Genomic DNA, 18252 nt, shown 5'->3' on the forward strand with positions numbered 1-18252 from the left:
CTTAAAAACATCAGTCTGTTTTGTGCCCCTGTGTTGTCTGAGAAGTCAGACAATATCCTTAGAGAGATACAGCTTCAGAAGACAATTATTGCATAGTAACTCCAGTAAGATAAGCTACGTGTTTCCTTTCAGAAAAATTTGAAGATAACTTGAAGTCAAAATATTTTTGGAGACCCAAAAGAGTAGATCTAACCTTTGGGATTTACCATTATGCAGGAAAGGTAAGAGACCTAATGATAATAGTTGGGAACTGTGGAATGGTAGGGCTGTAAGGAAATGGAAGAGATTGGTTCTCAACCTTCATCTGTTCGGATCTGATATGGAAATTTTGGCAGTGCCTTATACATCAAAAGTAAATTGAAAAGTTATTTTCCCTTACAAAAAATCAATAGCAGGAGTGTATTTTTCTTAAATGTCACCAAGTAAATGAACTGACTGTATTATAGCAGAACCAAAAAAATAACTATTATATAATGCAACTGGGTGCTCCTTCCCCTAGTTCCTCAAAGTCCTGTGCCATGTGCGTTCCCAATGCTTCGAATCAGGTTCCAGCTCCATTCCTTCTTGTATGTCCTACACCCCATCGGCCTTACTTCTTAGTTCTATACTTCGTCATCAGCTAAATGGATAGTGCAGTCCCTGCTTTCTGCTTCATTTGATGAGCACTATCTTGCCCTCCCATACAAAGTGACTTGCTACACATGCCTTTCAAACTCAGAAGGAGTTGCTGATGCACTGTGGCAAGATACCACTGGTCACCTGAACCTTGCATTGTGAAAACAGGAGCTCCCACCTCCATCTGAGCTTTTTTAAAGGGGTATGGAGTGGGCATTGCTGTATCATAGAGGAAACTATGTTGGGTCTGTGCAGTGGTTGATTCTAAAGCAGCTGGCCTGGAAAGAGGCAACATACTGCCCAACAGCTGATGGAAAATAACTTACCTCTTGTGTAAGACAGCCAGCTACAAAAGATCTGCAGTAACTCTTCTGAACCTCATATCCAGCTGCATTATGCTTCACCATCATAGCATATCTCACTGCTGAGAAGCAGAGAACCAGCCCTCTGTACCATTCCTGATACCAGCCACTGAAGATGGAGATTCCACCAGTGCCCCATCAGCCCTTTCCAGTGTTCAACAAGTATTTTCATTAGGAAGTTTCTCCTACTGTCTAACTTATATTTCCAATGCTGTAATTTAAGTTCATTACTCCTAGTCCTGTTTACTGTGGAACTGGAGAATTTTTTTTTCCTTTACAAGCCCTTTTTGTAATTTAAGACTGTTACTGGGTTGTTTTGTGGTGGTTTTTTTCTAAATTAAATATGTCAGCATCTTCTAACCTTCTTCACAGGCCAGGTTTTCTTGCAGATCCTTTACAGCACCACTGAGATAGAGCCCTGGAGGTACATTTTGAGTTAGGTACACCATTCCTGGAATTTTTAGAGATTTCAATTGCCAATTTGTAGTTTGTGATTTTGCAAACTTCCTCTACAATTAATACAGAGATCACCAGGAAGAGTGGTAAGTCCTGGGTCCAGTACAGCACGATGTGAATGGGACAGAAAGACTGTACAACCTTATGGGTAATTGTGTGTGATACAGTTGAAAGCAAGTGCATTGTTAATCATGCATTTACACCTGTACTGGTGTAAATGAGGACTGCAATACACTTGTCCTAGTGATAAATCCACACTGGCTTTAAGGAAAAGAAATGTCTCACGTTGCTTTGGAGTGATGGATGTGCTTTTATGATTTTGTATCATAATGGCTCTCAGTATTTAAAAGTTAGGACTGTCAGTGATCAAAAGAAAGGCTGTAAGCAAGTACGAGTCTGATGACTGAAAAACTTTGTGTATTTCAATATATTAAAAGCCACATGCCAGAGTACTTAAATTTTCAATTTCTTTTCAAAAGCCCAGAAGATGCATAAATGCATTTTTTAAACAGGTTCTGTATAATGCAAGTGGATTCCTAGCCAAAAATAGAGATACTCTGCCAGCTGATATTGTGCTGCTACTGCGATCATCTGAAAACAATCTGACACGACAGCTGGTAACCCATCCTCTTACCAAAACAGGTATTACTATTGTGGTAATCTTCTTATTCTTCTCTAGCCTTCGTGATGACCACTGCTAGGTTTCATATGACCATTTGTTGATGACATTATACACTTTGTGGCTTAACTTTCCAACCCTAGAATCTATACAGAATGGAGCCCCAGCCATCTCAAGCTGCAGGGGAGGGATTGGTCTGGTCAAGTGCCAAGGAAGTTGTAGAGGCTTCTTTCAGGGTCCTCTCTTCAGGGTAGGGGAGCAAGACAGGGAGTGGAGTGCATCCCTTGAGTTGAGGACTGAACAGAAAGGATCAGGTAAGTCACTGGCCTTTTTTGGACAGGGCATATATAAATTGCCCGTTTTTTCTCAGTGCAATTTTTCTCTAAAGTAGTAGAGAACTAAGGTTGGGGCTCCCAATATCTGCTGCAAAGAGTGAGAGACACTCCTCTATTTCCCCAGTCTTTTAGTCCTTTACAATAGGTAACTGATGGTAGTGAACACTCCCTCTGGGAGTTCAGAAATTGGGTTGGAGGAATATGACTGGCTCTACAGAAATTACCCCTAAGTTGAACGAGGTCCTTGCACAGTGTACTACTTGCCATTTTAGGATGATGGGTAAGTCTCCTTACAACCTGTTTGTTATTGTGTTGTATTACTCCTTGTATGATGGCATTGATGTTATATAATAAGTACTTTATCATAGAATCATAGAATGGTTTAGGTTGGAAGGAACCTTAAAGTTTACAACATTACTTTCTTGTACATGGGACACATACTTGTAGTAGAACAGAAAAGCTAAATTGGAAGAGCCTAATGGAAATTTCTCTAAAATGTTATCGTAGCTTACAGAAGCTGAGGTTTTGGCAAGGCTTCTATTCTTCACAAAGAGAGCTTTGCTGGTAGAATGCAAAATTTAGTCTTGAAGGTCTATTTTAAGTCAGTGTTCCTGGGAAAACACTGAGCTCAATGTCCTTGCCTGAACTTTTTGACTTGTTGTTATCTACTAAGATACTAAACTATAATTTCTGTAGAGCCAAAGTCAGGACCTAAATGGTCCAAAGGACTGATCCCAACTCTTATGAAATGTTTTTCAAGATAACTCTGAAGGTTATTTTAGTCTTCTTGTTAAATATTATGAAACACTGTGTTTAGCTTTTCAAAAATGAACTAAACCATCCAGCTATAGCCAACCAAAATTTGGATTTCTGATCTAAGTTATTGATCTAGAATCAGTGGAAATGTAGAGGTTTACCCAGAGTCCAACCCATCTTGCCTATCTCAGGTGTTTCTCTTAGGATGTGATAAATCTTCTCTGAAGGTGCCTCTCTCCGCTGGATACAGCGGGGATTCTGTAGACACTTCACTTTCAGATACCTAAAGTGAAGTCTGAGTAATCCTGTCTCTTTGCTTCCCACCCTGTGATATTCAGCTAAGCCCAAGGGAGGTGTAGCTCTTGATATCACATAATACAGGACACATTAGCTCAGCATACCGTATATTTGCAGATGTTTATCCTACTCTTATCTACCTCTTACTGATAGTAGCTGAGCACAGAGAGATTACAGGCTCTCCCAGTGGAGAGTGAGATTCCAAAGTTGTGATGTTATTAGCAGAAGCAATGGCAGTGTGCAGCAGTGATTGGGGTTTATCAACATAGAGTGTCATGATGGAAAGCTCAGCAGAATTTTCATTGCTTCTTTAGAAGACCAGTGTCTATGTAAACCACTCCAATGCACCTAGTCCTTCAAGTCATCATAGTGAAGGTATTACTTGATTAAGAATTCTGAGGTTAGAGTCTTAAGACTATGTCTGTGCTAACAAATTAAATGGGGCCAGTGAGCAGTAGCTCAAACATTCCCACGTTCTGCTTAGTTGTTAGCCTGCCTCCCTGGGACAGTTTTGGACCATGTTGGCTACCAGTATCCCAGAAATACCCAGCCACACTGCAAGAGAAAGCACAGGCCAGTGATGGTTTCCAACAAGCTCTGTGGAAAGATTCTACCTTATTTTTACCAGGAGGTTAAAAGAGTAGTGAAGTATAGAGTTTAGCTGTATAGACTTGAGTCATGCCATGTCACTTACCCTCAGGGCCAGAGAAGGGTGGTAGCACCTTTTTTTTTAACTAATATATATGTAGCCTTAAAACTAGTATAGTACAATAACTTCCTTAGGGTAAAACCACATGGATGCTCTAAGATGTGTCTTTCTTACCTTCTGCAGCAGTCTGTTTCTTTATTTTTTGCTCTAGTAGGTGACATAAATGCTAATGGAGGAAAATTCAGCCCATGTTCCATCTTCATGCAACTTCTTCCGAGCTTGTTCCATCCCAAGTGTGAAAGGGGAGATGAGGACATACTCCGAAAAAGTCAACGACCCTTATAGTCATATGGTTATACTGGGGGCATGAATAAGGTGGTTCAGTGTAGTTTTTAGTTTAGATAAGATGTAAGCACTTTGGTAAGTTTCTTTCTTTCATCTTCCAATAGGTAACCTGGCACACACTAAAAGCAAAACTACAATCAGTTACCAAATGTGGACATCCCAGAAATCAATCAGTCATACAAAGGTAAGAAAACTGATTCTGTTATCCTGCATTGATCCCTAATTTAAACTAGAAAGGCAATACTGTTATTGGTACTAAAAGTAAGCAAGTAACCCCTTCCTTGGTTTTTCTCCCTCTCTTATTTTCTCTTCTGTTTAGCTGGATATCTTTGTGTTGTGCAATTCATATTCCTTCCGTGAGGTAAAAACCTAACATTTCCCTTCTTTCTGGCTATAGTTTTATAACAACTTCAGGGGAAAAAAAAATATTTCCTAGCAAAAAGAGAAATTAAAATATTGGTATGGAGTATAGTCAAGTTCCTTAGAGAACTACCAAAATAATAGTGATGGTGAAATAACAGACAGGAACTCAGACATTGCCAAGTTATTTGTGGCAGTTATTTAGATACTCCATTATCAAATTGTGTCTTCTGTGTGTGAACGTTTGTGTACTGTGTAGTAAAGTGATGTAACGTACTGGTGTAACTGATTTGTGTTAGTGATCATGCTGCAACTTTTTCTGTTTAGAATATTGGTTTTTTAATTAATTATGTTCTGTGAGGGGCACTTTATTGTGGAATTGGTAAGGACACTACAGGCTCAACAGAAATAAAAAGTGTCATTTTCTTCCTTCATCTTTATAGAACGAAGCAGGAGATACTGGGCATCATCCAAGAGAGACAACCAGCATGAAAACGCAGACAGTTGCATCTTATTTTAGAGTAAGATATCCGATTTTTTAATAGATTTTTCTAGAGTAGAATGAATGTTTATTCTTTCACCTTTTGAAATGCACCTGTTGACTTAGAGTCAAAAGTGATCCACTTAGAATTTGTGAACTGCATATATGGTGCAGTGGTCTGTGCAGTACAAATATCTAGAGGAGATTGTGATCTTTCATCTTTAATTGTACTTGATTACAAAGCCACATTTCTGTCATGATGATGTATGATGATCAATATTAATCTTTCACTTGCTTGTTTTTCCATCAAAGGAGATGAAGAAAGGTTGGACATTAGTGGTATAGCCTTTCTTTAAGAGTTTAAGAAACAAGAGAGAAAAGTTTATTTGAAGCAGGAGCTCCAGAGAAAGACCTTGATGATCACTTCACAGAGACTGTCCTGAGTCCATCCTTTTGGCTCCTTCAGCAATGCCCTTGACCTTCCCAAGCACTGGCTGTGCTGCGGGTCCTGCAGTAGAAAACAGTTGTCAAGAGCAGTATTTCCTCCAAAGTGGTGCACAGAGTTGATTCACTTAGGTTCAGCTCTGAATTTCCAGCTCTTATTTAGTCATCTCTCCCAGGAAGAACACAAAGATGGCTAAGGTGATGTCCATGACCCCTACGAATTCATTTACATCTTTAAGAGAGAACAGGAAGGAGCAAGATCTCTGTTTAGTAGATACAATTACACAGCTTTATGGACTGCAAAGGATAATTTCAGCCTAGGTATCATGGTGGTCCAGAGCTGCATGGTGTTTTAAGATACTAGATGGAAAAATGTATTGAATCTAATTCAAACCTAATGTCTGTATTTCAATGCATTACCAGCACATCTATTTACACTTTTCTGTTATTATTTTCTGTAGTGGAAATCCTTGTTCAGATCATGCTAGCTAATGCTCTTAAATGAAGATTCAGCTTCAGCCCCACTGGTTTGCTCATAAGCAGAAATCTATGAGTGATTGAGAAAAGCATCTGCCACCTCAGACTGAGTGGAAAAAAAATTATCCATTAGCGTGTCCTACTTGTTTGTGTTCGATTGACACACTAGTGATGAAGCTAATTAAGCACTTTGCTGTATGGTGCAGTGTCTGTCCAGAATGGAATTCCACATTTTATTAGGAAACATATGGCTCTTGATGTCCTACACTAGTTTCATGTTTCCAACCTACTGCTGTACTGCATTACCTCCTGGCTGCCTCTTTCTGTTGATTCAGAGTGAATCTTGAGGAATAAGCCTCTTCATTTGTGTTTTAATAAGATCTTCCCATGAAGCAATTTTACAGAACACCAGTCAAATTGTTTACAGCCAGATTCACCTCAGTTGGCATGGGGAGCTACAAACTGCATCCCCTCTGCTAGCCTGGTTTCCTGGTGAAGTGGGGAAAATGCAACTTTAGAATTGTGATTTTGTGTACTTCTGGTTTTGCCCTCCTCAAAAGTTTCCTCTCAGCAGGGCAGCTACAATGTCACCATCAGCCCCTCTTCTGGGGTGGCCTTAGTTTTCTCCAGTCTAATGAAAGGATGGCAGTATTTACTGGCTTGCTGCTCTTCCACTTCCCATCCATAGACAGATGATCTGCTTTCTGGGTGAATAAGGATCTTTGGATAGGTAACAAGAAAAAGAAAAAGAGGTCTGTAATTACTCAACAAGGCTCCAAGAGAAGCAAATAAGTGTAAGGAGAGTTTCTATCATATGTTAGACATTATGGCAGTTTGTCAGAATATTCTGGGTGAAATTTGGTACAACCATTTGTAATCGGTGTTTCTCTCAGGCACTATATGTTAGTAACTTGGAGATCTTATCAAAGCTAGAAATGTTGCATCATTTACTTAATCTACCAATAGAATACCAACTTACTGAAATGTAAATGTGCTTGGACATGATTCTGATCGTATGAAACAAAGTTTCAGCTATATATGCACCTATATATAAGTTCTGTTACTTTCTTGCAGTATTCTCTGATGGATTTGTTATCCAAAATGGTTGTCGGCCAGCCTCATTTTGTCAGGTGCATAAAGCCAAACAACGACCGGCAGGCAAACAAGTTTGATAAAGAAAAAGTGTTGGTCCAGCTGCGTTACACAGGAATTCTGGAGACAGCAAGAATTCGAAGACAGGGTTATTCACACCGTATACTGTTCGCTAACTTCATAAAACGGTAACATTGATGTGAAGAAGCCCTTTTCTCTCCTGTCATTGATGCCCAGTGTTTACTAAGCATAAGCAATGTCTGTGGTATGGTCTTTAAAGAAAAAATACAAAGCCATTTCCTGTGACAAAGATTACAACTGGACGGCAAAGAGTAGTTCAGACACAAGATTAGTGACCTGTTTTGGATTGGTGGGGGAAGATGATGCATATCAGGATGGTTGTTTCAGGCTCCCTGCACATTTGGGTAAAAAATTGTCTTGCTCATAATCTGCAAATTTTCTCAAAGACTTGAGATTTAGAAATGTAATGCTTGAATTAAAGCTGAGAATTTGGAGCAATAGCATCCAAGTAGCACCACGGTTTCTCTAGCTCCTAACATTCAGCACTGTGCAACATCTGCTTGTGCAAGGTGGATGATAACTTAGTATTGTTAATTTAGGGCTGAGAAATTAGTTAAGTGCATAGTTTTGTTTAAAATATGATTTCTAAGTATTAGTCACTTGTTAAGAAGAAAAGTAACAAGCTCACTATGATTTTGTAATTCCTTTAACTATCTCTTCCTCCACCTCAAAAAAATAATCCTGGGCACTTAATCTGTACTTCTCTTTTACAAATAAAGACCCTGAGTATTTGCCTCAGCAAGAACTGATATTTGTGGAATGGGCATCAAAACTGGTAGAAAAGCAACACCCATTTGGACAGAAGCACTTAAAAGCAGTTGTACACTGGAAACAGAGCTAGCAGCAGAGTGCTGCAGGTGTACAAGGAGAGAGAGGAAAGACAAAGTGATATTTTTATAGCATTGTTTCTGGAAAGAGTAATCCTGTGACCATTACTGTTTTGGAAGAGTGCAGCTTGAGAAAAGGTAGTTATCTGCATCAAGATGTGCTGTGGCTTTTGGTCACTGCTTTTTGTTAGAAAAAAAATACTGTTTAGGTAAAAGAGAGGAAAGCAGTGAACATAACAGGGTAGCTCTACAGAGAGTGTGCCTGTGATTGCAGTGAGGCTGTGCAGATCTCCAACACTGAGGATATGGCCCTCAAACAATAGTTGAGAGTTATGGGTAGGCCAGGGATAGTGGCAAAATTATTTTGTTAGAATAAAAATAAGCCAGTTTGTTGTGTAGTAAAAAGGAATAAAAAAGGAGCTGTAGCATAATGCAGGAATCAACACTGTCTCTTTTTTATTATTCCATGAGAAAATTGTTACTATTATTTAAAGCTGGTACAACCCAAACTTTGTGTATGAAGGCTGAATAACAAGAAAAAAGCAGAATGTATTGTCAGGAAGCACACATAATTCATGTAGTTTCCCTGAATTTAAAAAAACCCAACAAAGATAGGTATGGTTCATTTTGTTATGCAGCATTTTGGAAAGTCCTGGAACACACAAGAGCTTTCCTATCCAGCAGCTGAGCTGGTATGTTATGGGTAATTTTAGTGTGTGAGCATCCTGACCTCTTTTCCTAGTCAGAATTAATTCTGAGTAACGAGTTAGCCAGATTAAATGCTTACGTATGATATGTCATAATGGCACGTATATGTTCCAAAAGCTGAACCCAAGGAGGTAACGAGCTGGGGTGCATCTCACATCAAGTTAACTGTCTGAAAATTATATGGTCTAGCACATGAGATAAGATATGAAACTTTAATGACATTTCTAGATATGAAATAAGCTAATATAGGCAGAAAAGCTTTAAAAATGTTTTTATTTTGCCACTGAAATAACTTTCACAGAATGCAAAGAGCCAGAACAGCAAAGAACTGGTGCACAACTCTACTTGGGTCACACACTTTTTAAAAAGCCTTCTGGTGCTGATACAGAATTAAACAACCCTCCAGAGTATGCAATATGTCACTCATCCGCTTTTAATTGAGTTTCTCAGGAATGCATATAAATCACGATTTCTTTCATATGCTGTTTCATGTTTTTCAGTGCTATGTTTTATTTTGTGCAACTGTTTTTATTATTTAAGTGAATGGTGTGTTTGCATCTATTACTCACTATTAATGGAATAAAGAATCATATATTTGTCTTTAGGTATTACCTCATCTGTTACAAAACAAATGATGATCCTCCAGTCAGCCCAGAAACCTGTGCTGCCATCCTGGAAAAAGCCCACCTTGACAACTGGGTTCTTGGAAAAACTAAAGTAATTTTTTAATATACTGTATCTGAATTATTGCAGTATGTCATTGTTAACTTACTAAGCAATTTGTTTCCTCGCCCATTTGGTTGCAGTAGCTCTAGGTCTCTATTGGTTTTAAAAAAGCGTCTTTTTCTGGGTACTGTTCCCGAATATCTGGCTGAAATCCTGACCCTGTAAAGTGCTGTTGTGGTTTAACCGGGCAAGCAGCTCAAGCCCAAAAAGCCGCTCTCTCACTGCCCTGCCTCTCCAGTGGGATGGGGGAGGGAATTGGGAGAGTAAAAGAACTAGTCAGTTGAGATAAAGCATATTTAATAATTAAAATAAACCAAGTAATAATAACAATGAACTGCAACAAGAATAGGAATAATGATAATAAAGCAATCAAAGTTATACTCAGCTCACAAACACCAGCCACTGGCCATGTGCCGAGCACAACAATGGAGGGGTAAACCTCAGGAACTGAGATGGGCTGCCATCATGAAGTAGAAGGGAAGGGAAGAGAAGGGATCGGAGGAGGGATCAAAGAAAGAAAGGGATCATCCACTGCGAAGTCCCCAGTTTATAGTGAGTGTGACATTTATGGGATAGGATACATCTTTATTGGTCTGCTTGGATCACACCCCAGTCATCTGTCCTGGGTTTCCTGTCCAGAGAATTTTTAAAAAAAAGAAAAAAAGAGGAAACTATGAACACATGCTTAGGTAGAGACTGAAAAAGCTTGAAAAAATGTAAACATCTACTGGTGAGAATGAAAACAAAATATCTCTGCCAGCTACTATAAGGAAAATAACTCTATCCCAGCAAAACCAAGACAAGTGTTAAAATTCTGATCAGCTTTAGTGAGGCCACAGTGCAAAGTAGTATGTGACAACAACATTGCTTTCATCTTCTTTCAAAAAACGTGGTAGTAAGGTTCCCAGTGAGCTCAGTACAAGCTTTCTTAAGGAAAAGAAGTTTTACCTCTTCCCTGAAGCAATTAGACTAACAAAGGGAGAGGAAAATGTTTTGACTTTCTAGCAAGAGGCCTCTGTGGCAGACTTTGCTGAGCACTGGGGAAGAGATAGCAGGATGATCCCATATATGCGAAGTGGGGGAGAAGACTATATTATAAGAGAAACATGTGTCTGTTCCCATATTCTTGCTTTTGGTTCCAGCTCACTAGTCTTCCCAGTGTGCCAGAGAGGGACACCCACCCACCCCTCATTGACGGATCTCAAGAGGTCTGCTAGAGATAAGAAGTACCAGACAAGTACTGCACCAAGTCTCTCTGCTAATGTCACAGAGGTGCCCAGGAAGGATATGAATAGAGAGAGAGATGGATCCTAAACTATTTGAATTCATCTCAGTGTAGAAGAAGCAACTGTTCATCTGAGACATCTTCCTGGATAGGTGGGACAGTTCCAGATTTGGATCACGTTTATGTAACATACATCCAATTTGTGAGGTTAACAAAATTGTCAGCCTCATAGCTTTGAAAACAGATCTATAGTTACAGACTGAAGTTTTGCACTGAGACTTTAAAACATCTCATGAAAGCATGAATAAGCAGGGAGTCACAGAAGATGCTGAAGGGGAAAGTAAGGCAAACTAATACCCAAACAAATAAAATGCTAATAACATTTAACAAGAGTGATCCTTTAGGTACTACAGCTAAAAAGTCTGTGCAACATTTGAAATGAACTTGTAACTCTTGTTGATGTTACATGGATTGAGTGAATACAGGGCCTGAGAGGGTAACTAAAACCTGCTTGTTTGACTACTCTTTTTAAGGTATTCCTCAAATACTATCACGTGGAGCAGCTAAATTTAATGCGGAAGGAGACAGTTGACATGATTATTTTGATTCAAGCTTGTGTCAGAGGGTGGCTGGGTTCAAGGAGATACAAAAAGATAAAGGAACAAAGGGAACAAAGTGCTATTAAAATACAGTCAGGTAATAGCTTTAAAACATTTAACATTTTGCTTAAAGCTAGTGTGTGTACAGTTGATAGATAAATGTGTATGCTGGATATGGATTTTGCTCTTTTCCTGCTGTTACATTTGATGAAGTATCTTATACTTGGTGATATCTGTTCTTATAAAGAAAAATTTCTTTTTAACCAGGTCATGACAATCTCTTTACTAAAGTTACATTTATCAATGTTACATTTGAAAGGCAGTTTTAGCAATGGAAGGATGTGATTGCACAGATGATACTGTTATTAATAATATTCTGGCATGCTCTGACAAGGTTATGTAATTTAGTAATGAAAATAAAAGATATTAACCATCCTAGATAATAAGACCAATTACACTGTTGATGGAGACAACAACTGAAATTTTTAATACATTTCAAACATCTTATTTTGCATTCTGATTCTCTTATGGTTTGTATTCATTTAATTTACAATAACTTTACTCACCAGAAAATGTAGTTTTTATGTAAATTTACTGCTTGTGCTTGTTTGCCATTTTTTTAAAAGATAAAGCCTGCAAAATATTTATTAATATTTTAATGGAGTTCTGTAATTCCTTCCAGACTTTTTTTTATTCGTACAGCCTTTTGTGTACCTAATGGATTATTTAAATTTTGACATCTCTTTTCAGCTTACAGAGGTTTTGTTGCTCGTAAAGAATACAGAAATGCAAAACGTAATAAAAAAGTGGAGGAATATATTACTAGACTTCAAGCAAGTAAGAATTTTTTGCTTTCGTGGCTTTTAATGTGCTATCCATACACAATATGTTGATCCAAATTCTTTGGTATTACCTAGCTATGCTGATTGACTGTGCTCTTTATATATCTATATACAGTGGTTGAAACGTGTCAATGCATTCCATTACCTGCACCTCAGAGTGGTTTAGAGGCACTTTCCACAGCTGCAAAGTGGGCTGGTTAAATGCCCTGGCAGGCCTTTTTACTCCTAGTCAGATATGTCTAAGTATTCCAGCTGATATTGTTGAAGACCCATATGGCACTATCTGCACATAATGTGCATGTGTATGCTGTCCTATTAGGAATAGCTTTTGTTACGTATCAGTAATGGTTATGTTTGAGAAGACTACAACCTGTAATTTCACTCATGTCTCTGATTCTTTTTTGCTCAATCCAACATAGCAAAATGTTTCTTCTCTTCTGCAGCCATAATCACCTTGGGCCCAGATGTAAGCTATGTGACATCCCTTTTTCCTCCCTATATTTCTCTTTCATCCATCCCTGCAGAGATGTTCCTGAGCCAGATGTAGTCAAGGCAGCTCTGAAATCAGCAGCAGTACAACTAGAGAGGCACAGATCTGAAAACAGCTGGCACAAATCTGCACAACACCTTCAGTAATTACAAAGGTGGCAGCCTCAAATACAAGCTACTGCTGCCAGTACCCAGGCTGTCTAGATTCAAACTACCTCAGATATGCCTTCTTGAGTATATAACACCAGTGGTGCTTTTAATCATTGTCAGATGCATCTGTTAATGTTAGTAGCCAATGTTAGTATGTACTTCACTGCAGTTGGTAGAACTTCTTCAGTGTAGAAAACAATCTAAAAACAGAATAAAATCCAGTGATGTGCCCAAAATCATTGTACATCTGAAAGCTGTCAGTCATATTAGGACATTTAGCAAATGCAAAAGTATGAATTTACCACTTTGCTCTGTTTGATATTCCCAATATTTTTTCTTGTCCATCTTCTCTGTCCTGTGTTCAGTTTTGTTTCAACTTTTTCCAGCGCACAAGAAGGCAGAGGAAAATGGAAGTCCATTTTTACTTAGCTCTCAGGTTTTTCCTCTCCTCATTTATTTCTAAAGCAGTACAAAACTCCTCTTAAAGTTTGAAAACAAAGCTTAGACAGCAAAGCTAATATCTCATAACAAAGTTCTCAGAAAACTTCAAAGGTGAACCAGAGTAAGTCTAAAAAGACCAGACTTAGCTTATATTGGCACGTCAATTGACAATGTAATTTGATTTATTTCAAAAGAACTCCTGTTGAATTGTTTTTGTATGTAAATGGAATGAGGATTGGCTAGCTTCAAGAAACTCAGGTATCTCAAGTGCCTTACAATTTGCCCTTTTCTAAGGCAGATGCTATGTAAAAAGCAACTGTGCCACTTTCTATAAGTATTTGAGTTCCTTTACCCTATATCCAATGATCAAGATGTAATTACTGCCACTTTTTCAGTGCTTCTTACACTGAACCTCTACATCCAGTGGAGTCCAAATTGGTCTAAATTATGAGTAGGGAATGCTAAAGCAAATAAAACCTAGCAGCAAGTTCTATGAATGAGTGAGTGTAGACTGCTTATGCTCCCTTCCCATTCTTAAGTGAGCTTGGCCTTTCCCTGTGATGCCAAACACGCTCAGCAGAGTTGGAGTAAGAGCTCCCACATCTACCATCTCCTCAGGGCATTCAAATCACCTGAATCCTCTATCCCTATAGTCTTGGTACTGCATTTGGAATTAGATTCAACAGAATTATTTTGACAAAACACTATGTTCTTTTTATTTTGCCAGGGATTAGTGGATTTGTGTTGAACCCCTGGCATTTCAGACTTGTCCAAGTCACAGCACTGTGGCGACTGTGCCAGTTCCCATTAGGAAATTACTTGCAAGTTCAGGAATTTTTGAAGCAATATCCTGAATGCAATTCAGTTTCTGATTAAGACACTTCAGTGTAGATGTCTAAAAGTGACCTAGGTGTCTAAACTCCTCTTATAGTCAACAGAGCCTAGAGTTTGATTCATTTTATTCAAAGCCACCAAATGCTCAGCTCATTTGCCCCCATATTGGTGTCTAGTGTCATTTGAGATGCCCTAAATTATCCTGCCTGACCTGCGGCTTTATTTCATGTGGTATACCCAACTTTCTTTCTCCAGAAAGCCCCATCTGTCTTGTTCTTTCTGCCAGCCTCATGTAGATGCCTTGGCTATCCTGGAGCACTTCAGATGGCAGTAGATACCTATGTGCCAGCAACTGCATCAACTCCTAGTGTCTAGTCAGCGCCTACATGTCAGGCAAAATCCATGTTTGAGTCCTTATTCATCCTGGTTCAGTCCAGAAACTTGAACTTATGCCTTCCACAAAGCACAAGTAGTGAGTAACCTTGCACCTGGTTATTGCGGAGCTTAGCACATCTTTCATGCTGAGATTTTTCATTTTGAATGATGAGTCTTTGCAAAACGAGCATGAGCTAAGTCTTCTGTAACTGCTGAGCTATAAAATTTTCAGTTTCTCTCTGATCTAGTGAATATTCAGTTAATTCCAAGCCTGTGCCCAAAGAGAGCCTGGTAATTGCTATGGCCTGAAAATCAAGCATTTCCCAGGGAAATGAAACACTGAGTCGAATCAGTTGCCTGAATCAGTGAAAGCAGGTACATGAGGCTGAGAGCACAGTGTTCCACAGGCACTTCTATTGTACTATACTTCTGCTTCATTCCGCATCTTCCTGTATTTTCTTTAGTACAATAAAATATGAAGAAAGAGCTTGTTTGTATCCTCATGTTGAATGGGTACAGCTTTCTGAAATCTCAAAAAGGTTTTGGGCAAGAATAATTTCAGATGGAATGTAATCATAATAACCACCCTGGTCCGTATTTCCCTATTGTTTTTTGTTTCATGCTGTTATCATTTGACTCTCTGAAATGTGTGGGATACTCATTGCTTGTTGCCTAAGGTCATTTTATATTACCATTTGTATCAGTTGCCAGAGGATACTTACTCAGGAAGAAGAGAAAAGAACTAACTGAGACAAGAAACAAAGCAGCAATAACAATTCAGTCTCACTACAGGGGATATAAGGAGAGGAAGATCTACAAAAGGAGGAGGTAGTATTATTTTCTATCTCTTATGTCACTCAAATGTGTCCCTTTTCAGAAACTATACTGCTAAAGAACAATGATGTAAACTAAAAGAGGAGCGAATTAGGATTATTCTAGATACATATGCACAGGAAATGTACATTTATGTGGAGGTTTTTAATGTCAGTAGCAAATTTTTGAGCCCAGGGAATAAATGCATATTTAAGGGAAAGATCAACAAAATTGTGCTTACTGGTAATGTTAATGTAATCTGTAGGTCAGTGTCTTTTTGGAACTAGCTCATCATAAAATATGCTCAGACAAGAGCAAGAAATAAGCATCTGCAAGGAATTGTTCTTCTCATCTTAAGTCACTGTTAGAGATGAGTAGCAGTAACCCAGATGTTTTGCTCAGATCAAACAGCTGAAAGCTAGGTGAGGTGAATTCCATTCTAAATATCTGTGCAATGTGGTTGTAGTCCCAGTCTCTGAAATGGAGCTGGTAGCACTTTGCTCATCACCATCATTTTTTTCTGTGATAGTGCTTAAGTAGGTGGAGACCAGTCCAGAGAGATGGAAAACAGCTGTGAAGGAGTCCAGAGTCTTTCAGAGGGCAGGAACAGGTTGACAGATTTCACCTGGCACTGAAGTTTTACTGATGACAACAAAAACAGTTTAGGGACTAGGTCCTTTAAATTTGTCCTAGACCTGTGCCCAGGTTCCTAGTGTGACTTGAAGCTGTTTTCTTTCATTAATACATTTAAGATTGTGTGTATTTATACATATTTGAGATGCTAAAAAGTTTCTGTCTCATATTTTTGTTAACGTTTAAATGAATTCCTTACTGTTTTATCAGTCCTCACACAGTCTAGATTGTCCTCCTAGCAGTTTCCTGTGAAGAGTTTAACAGGGATGACCTTTTCCCTTTAAGAAATAGTAATAGTCAGAAAGACAGAGATTGGTTTGCTGTCTTTAATTCCAACTACATGTACTAAATCTTTCCCATGTTGCAATGTATCAAATTGCCGCTTAGTACACAAACACTAACAAAGGTAGTTGTAAAGTTGCCACTACTCTTCATCTCCTTCAGCTTTAATTTTTGCCCAAAACTCTATTCCATTCAGGGAATCACTTAGAAAGAAACAAACTGAAAATTCAGCACCCATTACCAAAAAGGAAAAGGATGAAGAACTTCAAGATAATGAAGAAAGTTCAGGTGGAGTGAAAAGTGCCCTTCCTAAAACAGAAGAAGAAGCAGCTGTTGTTGTTCAGAGCCATTACAGAGGCTACAGAGTCCGTAAAAATATAAAGGAACAGCACAAAAAAATAGAAGAGGAAGAATTGTCTGCAGTAGAATTTCTTGAAGCGCAACTGCAGCCAGCTCAAAATGAGCTGGAAGAAGCAGCAAATGAGGAGACTCAAGATGAAGCTGATGCTGTTACTGACAGCAAGTGTTCTGGGTACAGTGGCACAGGGAATGTACAGGAGCAACAGAAAACATCTGCTGAAGGAGGGGGAGCTTCTGTGAAGCAGAACCTTGCAGTAGAACATGCTGGTGAAGGTGAAGAACAGGCCTCTTTGGAAGAGTTGTCCAGGAAATCTTCTGTCAAAGTCACAGCTCAACTTGGTGCCCAGCAAGAGCAAGGTAACCAAGACACACTCAGTGCAGATAGGCAGAATCAGAAATCTGCTGTGGTCCAACCCAGGACTGACAGGGTTGTGGAAAGAAACCACCTGAAACATGAAGCAGTGATGCCTACAGGATGTAAAGGCATTATAAGAAAAAAGTCACTAAGAGGCTCATGGAAGCAAGTTGAGGCAGGAAAACAAGGTTCAGAAGACAAAGAGAAGGCAGCAGTGGTTATTCAGAGCAGTTACCGGAGTTACAGAAGGAGAGGACAACTCAGAAAAGAAGGGAAACTACCTTGCAAAAGTCAAGAGAAAACTATAAAGGAGCCAACTGAAGCAGCACGTGTTCAAAATAATGATCCCCAAACAAAAAGAGATAGGGAAAGCACCCGTATGGAGACTGAAGACTCTAAGACACTGAAGGGAGAGTCAGAGAAAGAGGCTTGTGATTTGGCAGCCTTTTCACGGCAGGTAAGAAGCTTGTAAACTATGTATATCTAGCATAATAATCTGAGCAGTGACAGAATAGCAAAATTATATTACTGGCTTCAGTGGCACCAAAGTTTTCCTCCCTAAACTGAGACTGAGATTTTGTAATTAATGTTCCATAAAAATGCGTATTTTGGACTGCAAGAGAGAATACCCTTTTCAGAAAGGAGGGAAAGGTGAAATTAGAGCACTGGCAAAAAATATGTTAGATTTTACCTGGTTTCTAATCATAGAATCAGAGTCATTAAGTTTGGAAGAGACCTCTAAGATCATCAAGTTCAACTATCAACCTAACACCACCGTGCCCACTAAACCTTGTACTGAAGTGCCACATCCACACATTTTTTGAACACTTTCGGGGATGGCGACTCCACCACTTCCTTGGGCAGCCTGTTTCTTTTTGCATTTAGGTCAAATGCAGAAGCTTTGCCTTTGTTTGCTGGAACGTGTGTTTACGAGGCAAGGCCATTAATTCAGTAGACTTGTGAAATGTCTCTGTAAATTAAAAGTTGTTGTGTCAATATCAGGGACTCACACATGTGCACAGAAATATGCCTACAGCTGTAGAAGCTAGTTTGCATCAGCAAGGCACCATCTGCTCACATGTATGAACCAATATGAAGTAGCTGCAGGACTGAGCTGCAGTGTGGATTTTCCTGTGTGTGTTTTTTTCTTTTTTTTTTCCTTTTAAAGGGGATGGGGAGGTAAGTATGGTAGAAGCCTACACTTCAGTAGGTGGAGCAATACCT

At 39.0% G+C, this 18252-nt stretch overlaps 1 protein-coding gene across 1 annotated transcript in view; it reads left to right on the plus strand.

Annotated features, from left to right (window-relative positions):
* Positions 1-18252, plus strand: part of MYO3A (myosin IIIA) — an 85938-nt gene that overhangs the window by 53546 nt on the left and 14140 nt on the right. Inside the window, exons 19-27 of the mRNA XM_010189491.1 lie at positions 133-221; positions 1946-2075; positions 4539-4618; positions 5238-5315; positions 7271-7476; positions 9510-9621; positions 11389-11551; positions 15290-15413; positions 16510-17485. Of these exons, the coding sequence (XP_010187793.1) occupies positions 133-221; positions 1946-2075; positions 4539-4618; positions 5238-5315; positions 7271-7476; positions 9510-9621; positions 11389-11551; positions 15290-15413; positions 16510-17485 (1958 nt within the window). The remainder of the gene's footprint in view (positions 1-132; positions 222-1945; positions 2076-4538; positions 4619-5237; positions 5316-7270; positions 7477-9509; positions 9622-11388; positions 11552-15289; positions 15414-16509; positions 17486-18252) is intronic.

The sequence above is a fragment of the Mesitornis unicolor genome, unplaced genomic scaffold, assembly GCF_000695765.1.
Source record: "Mesitornis unicolor isolate BGI_N332 unplaced genomic scaffold, ASM69576v1 scaffold3288, whole genome shotgun sequence".
Taxonomy (NCBI): Eukaryota; Metazoa; Chordata; class Aves; order Mesitornithiformes; family Mesitornithidae; genus Mesitornis; species Mesitornis unicolor.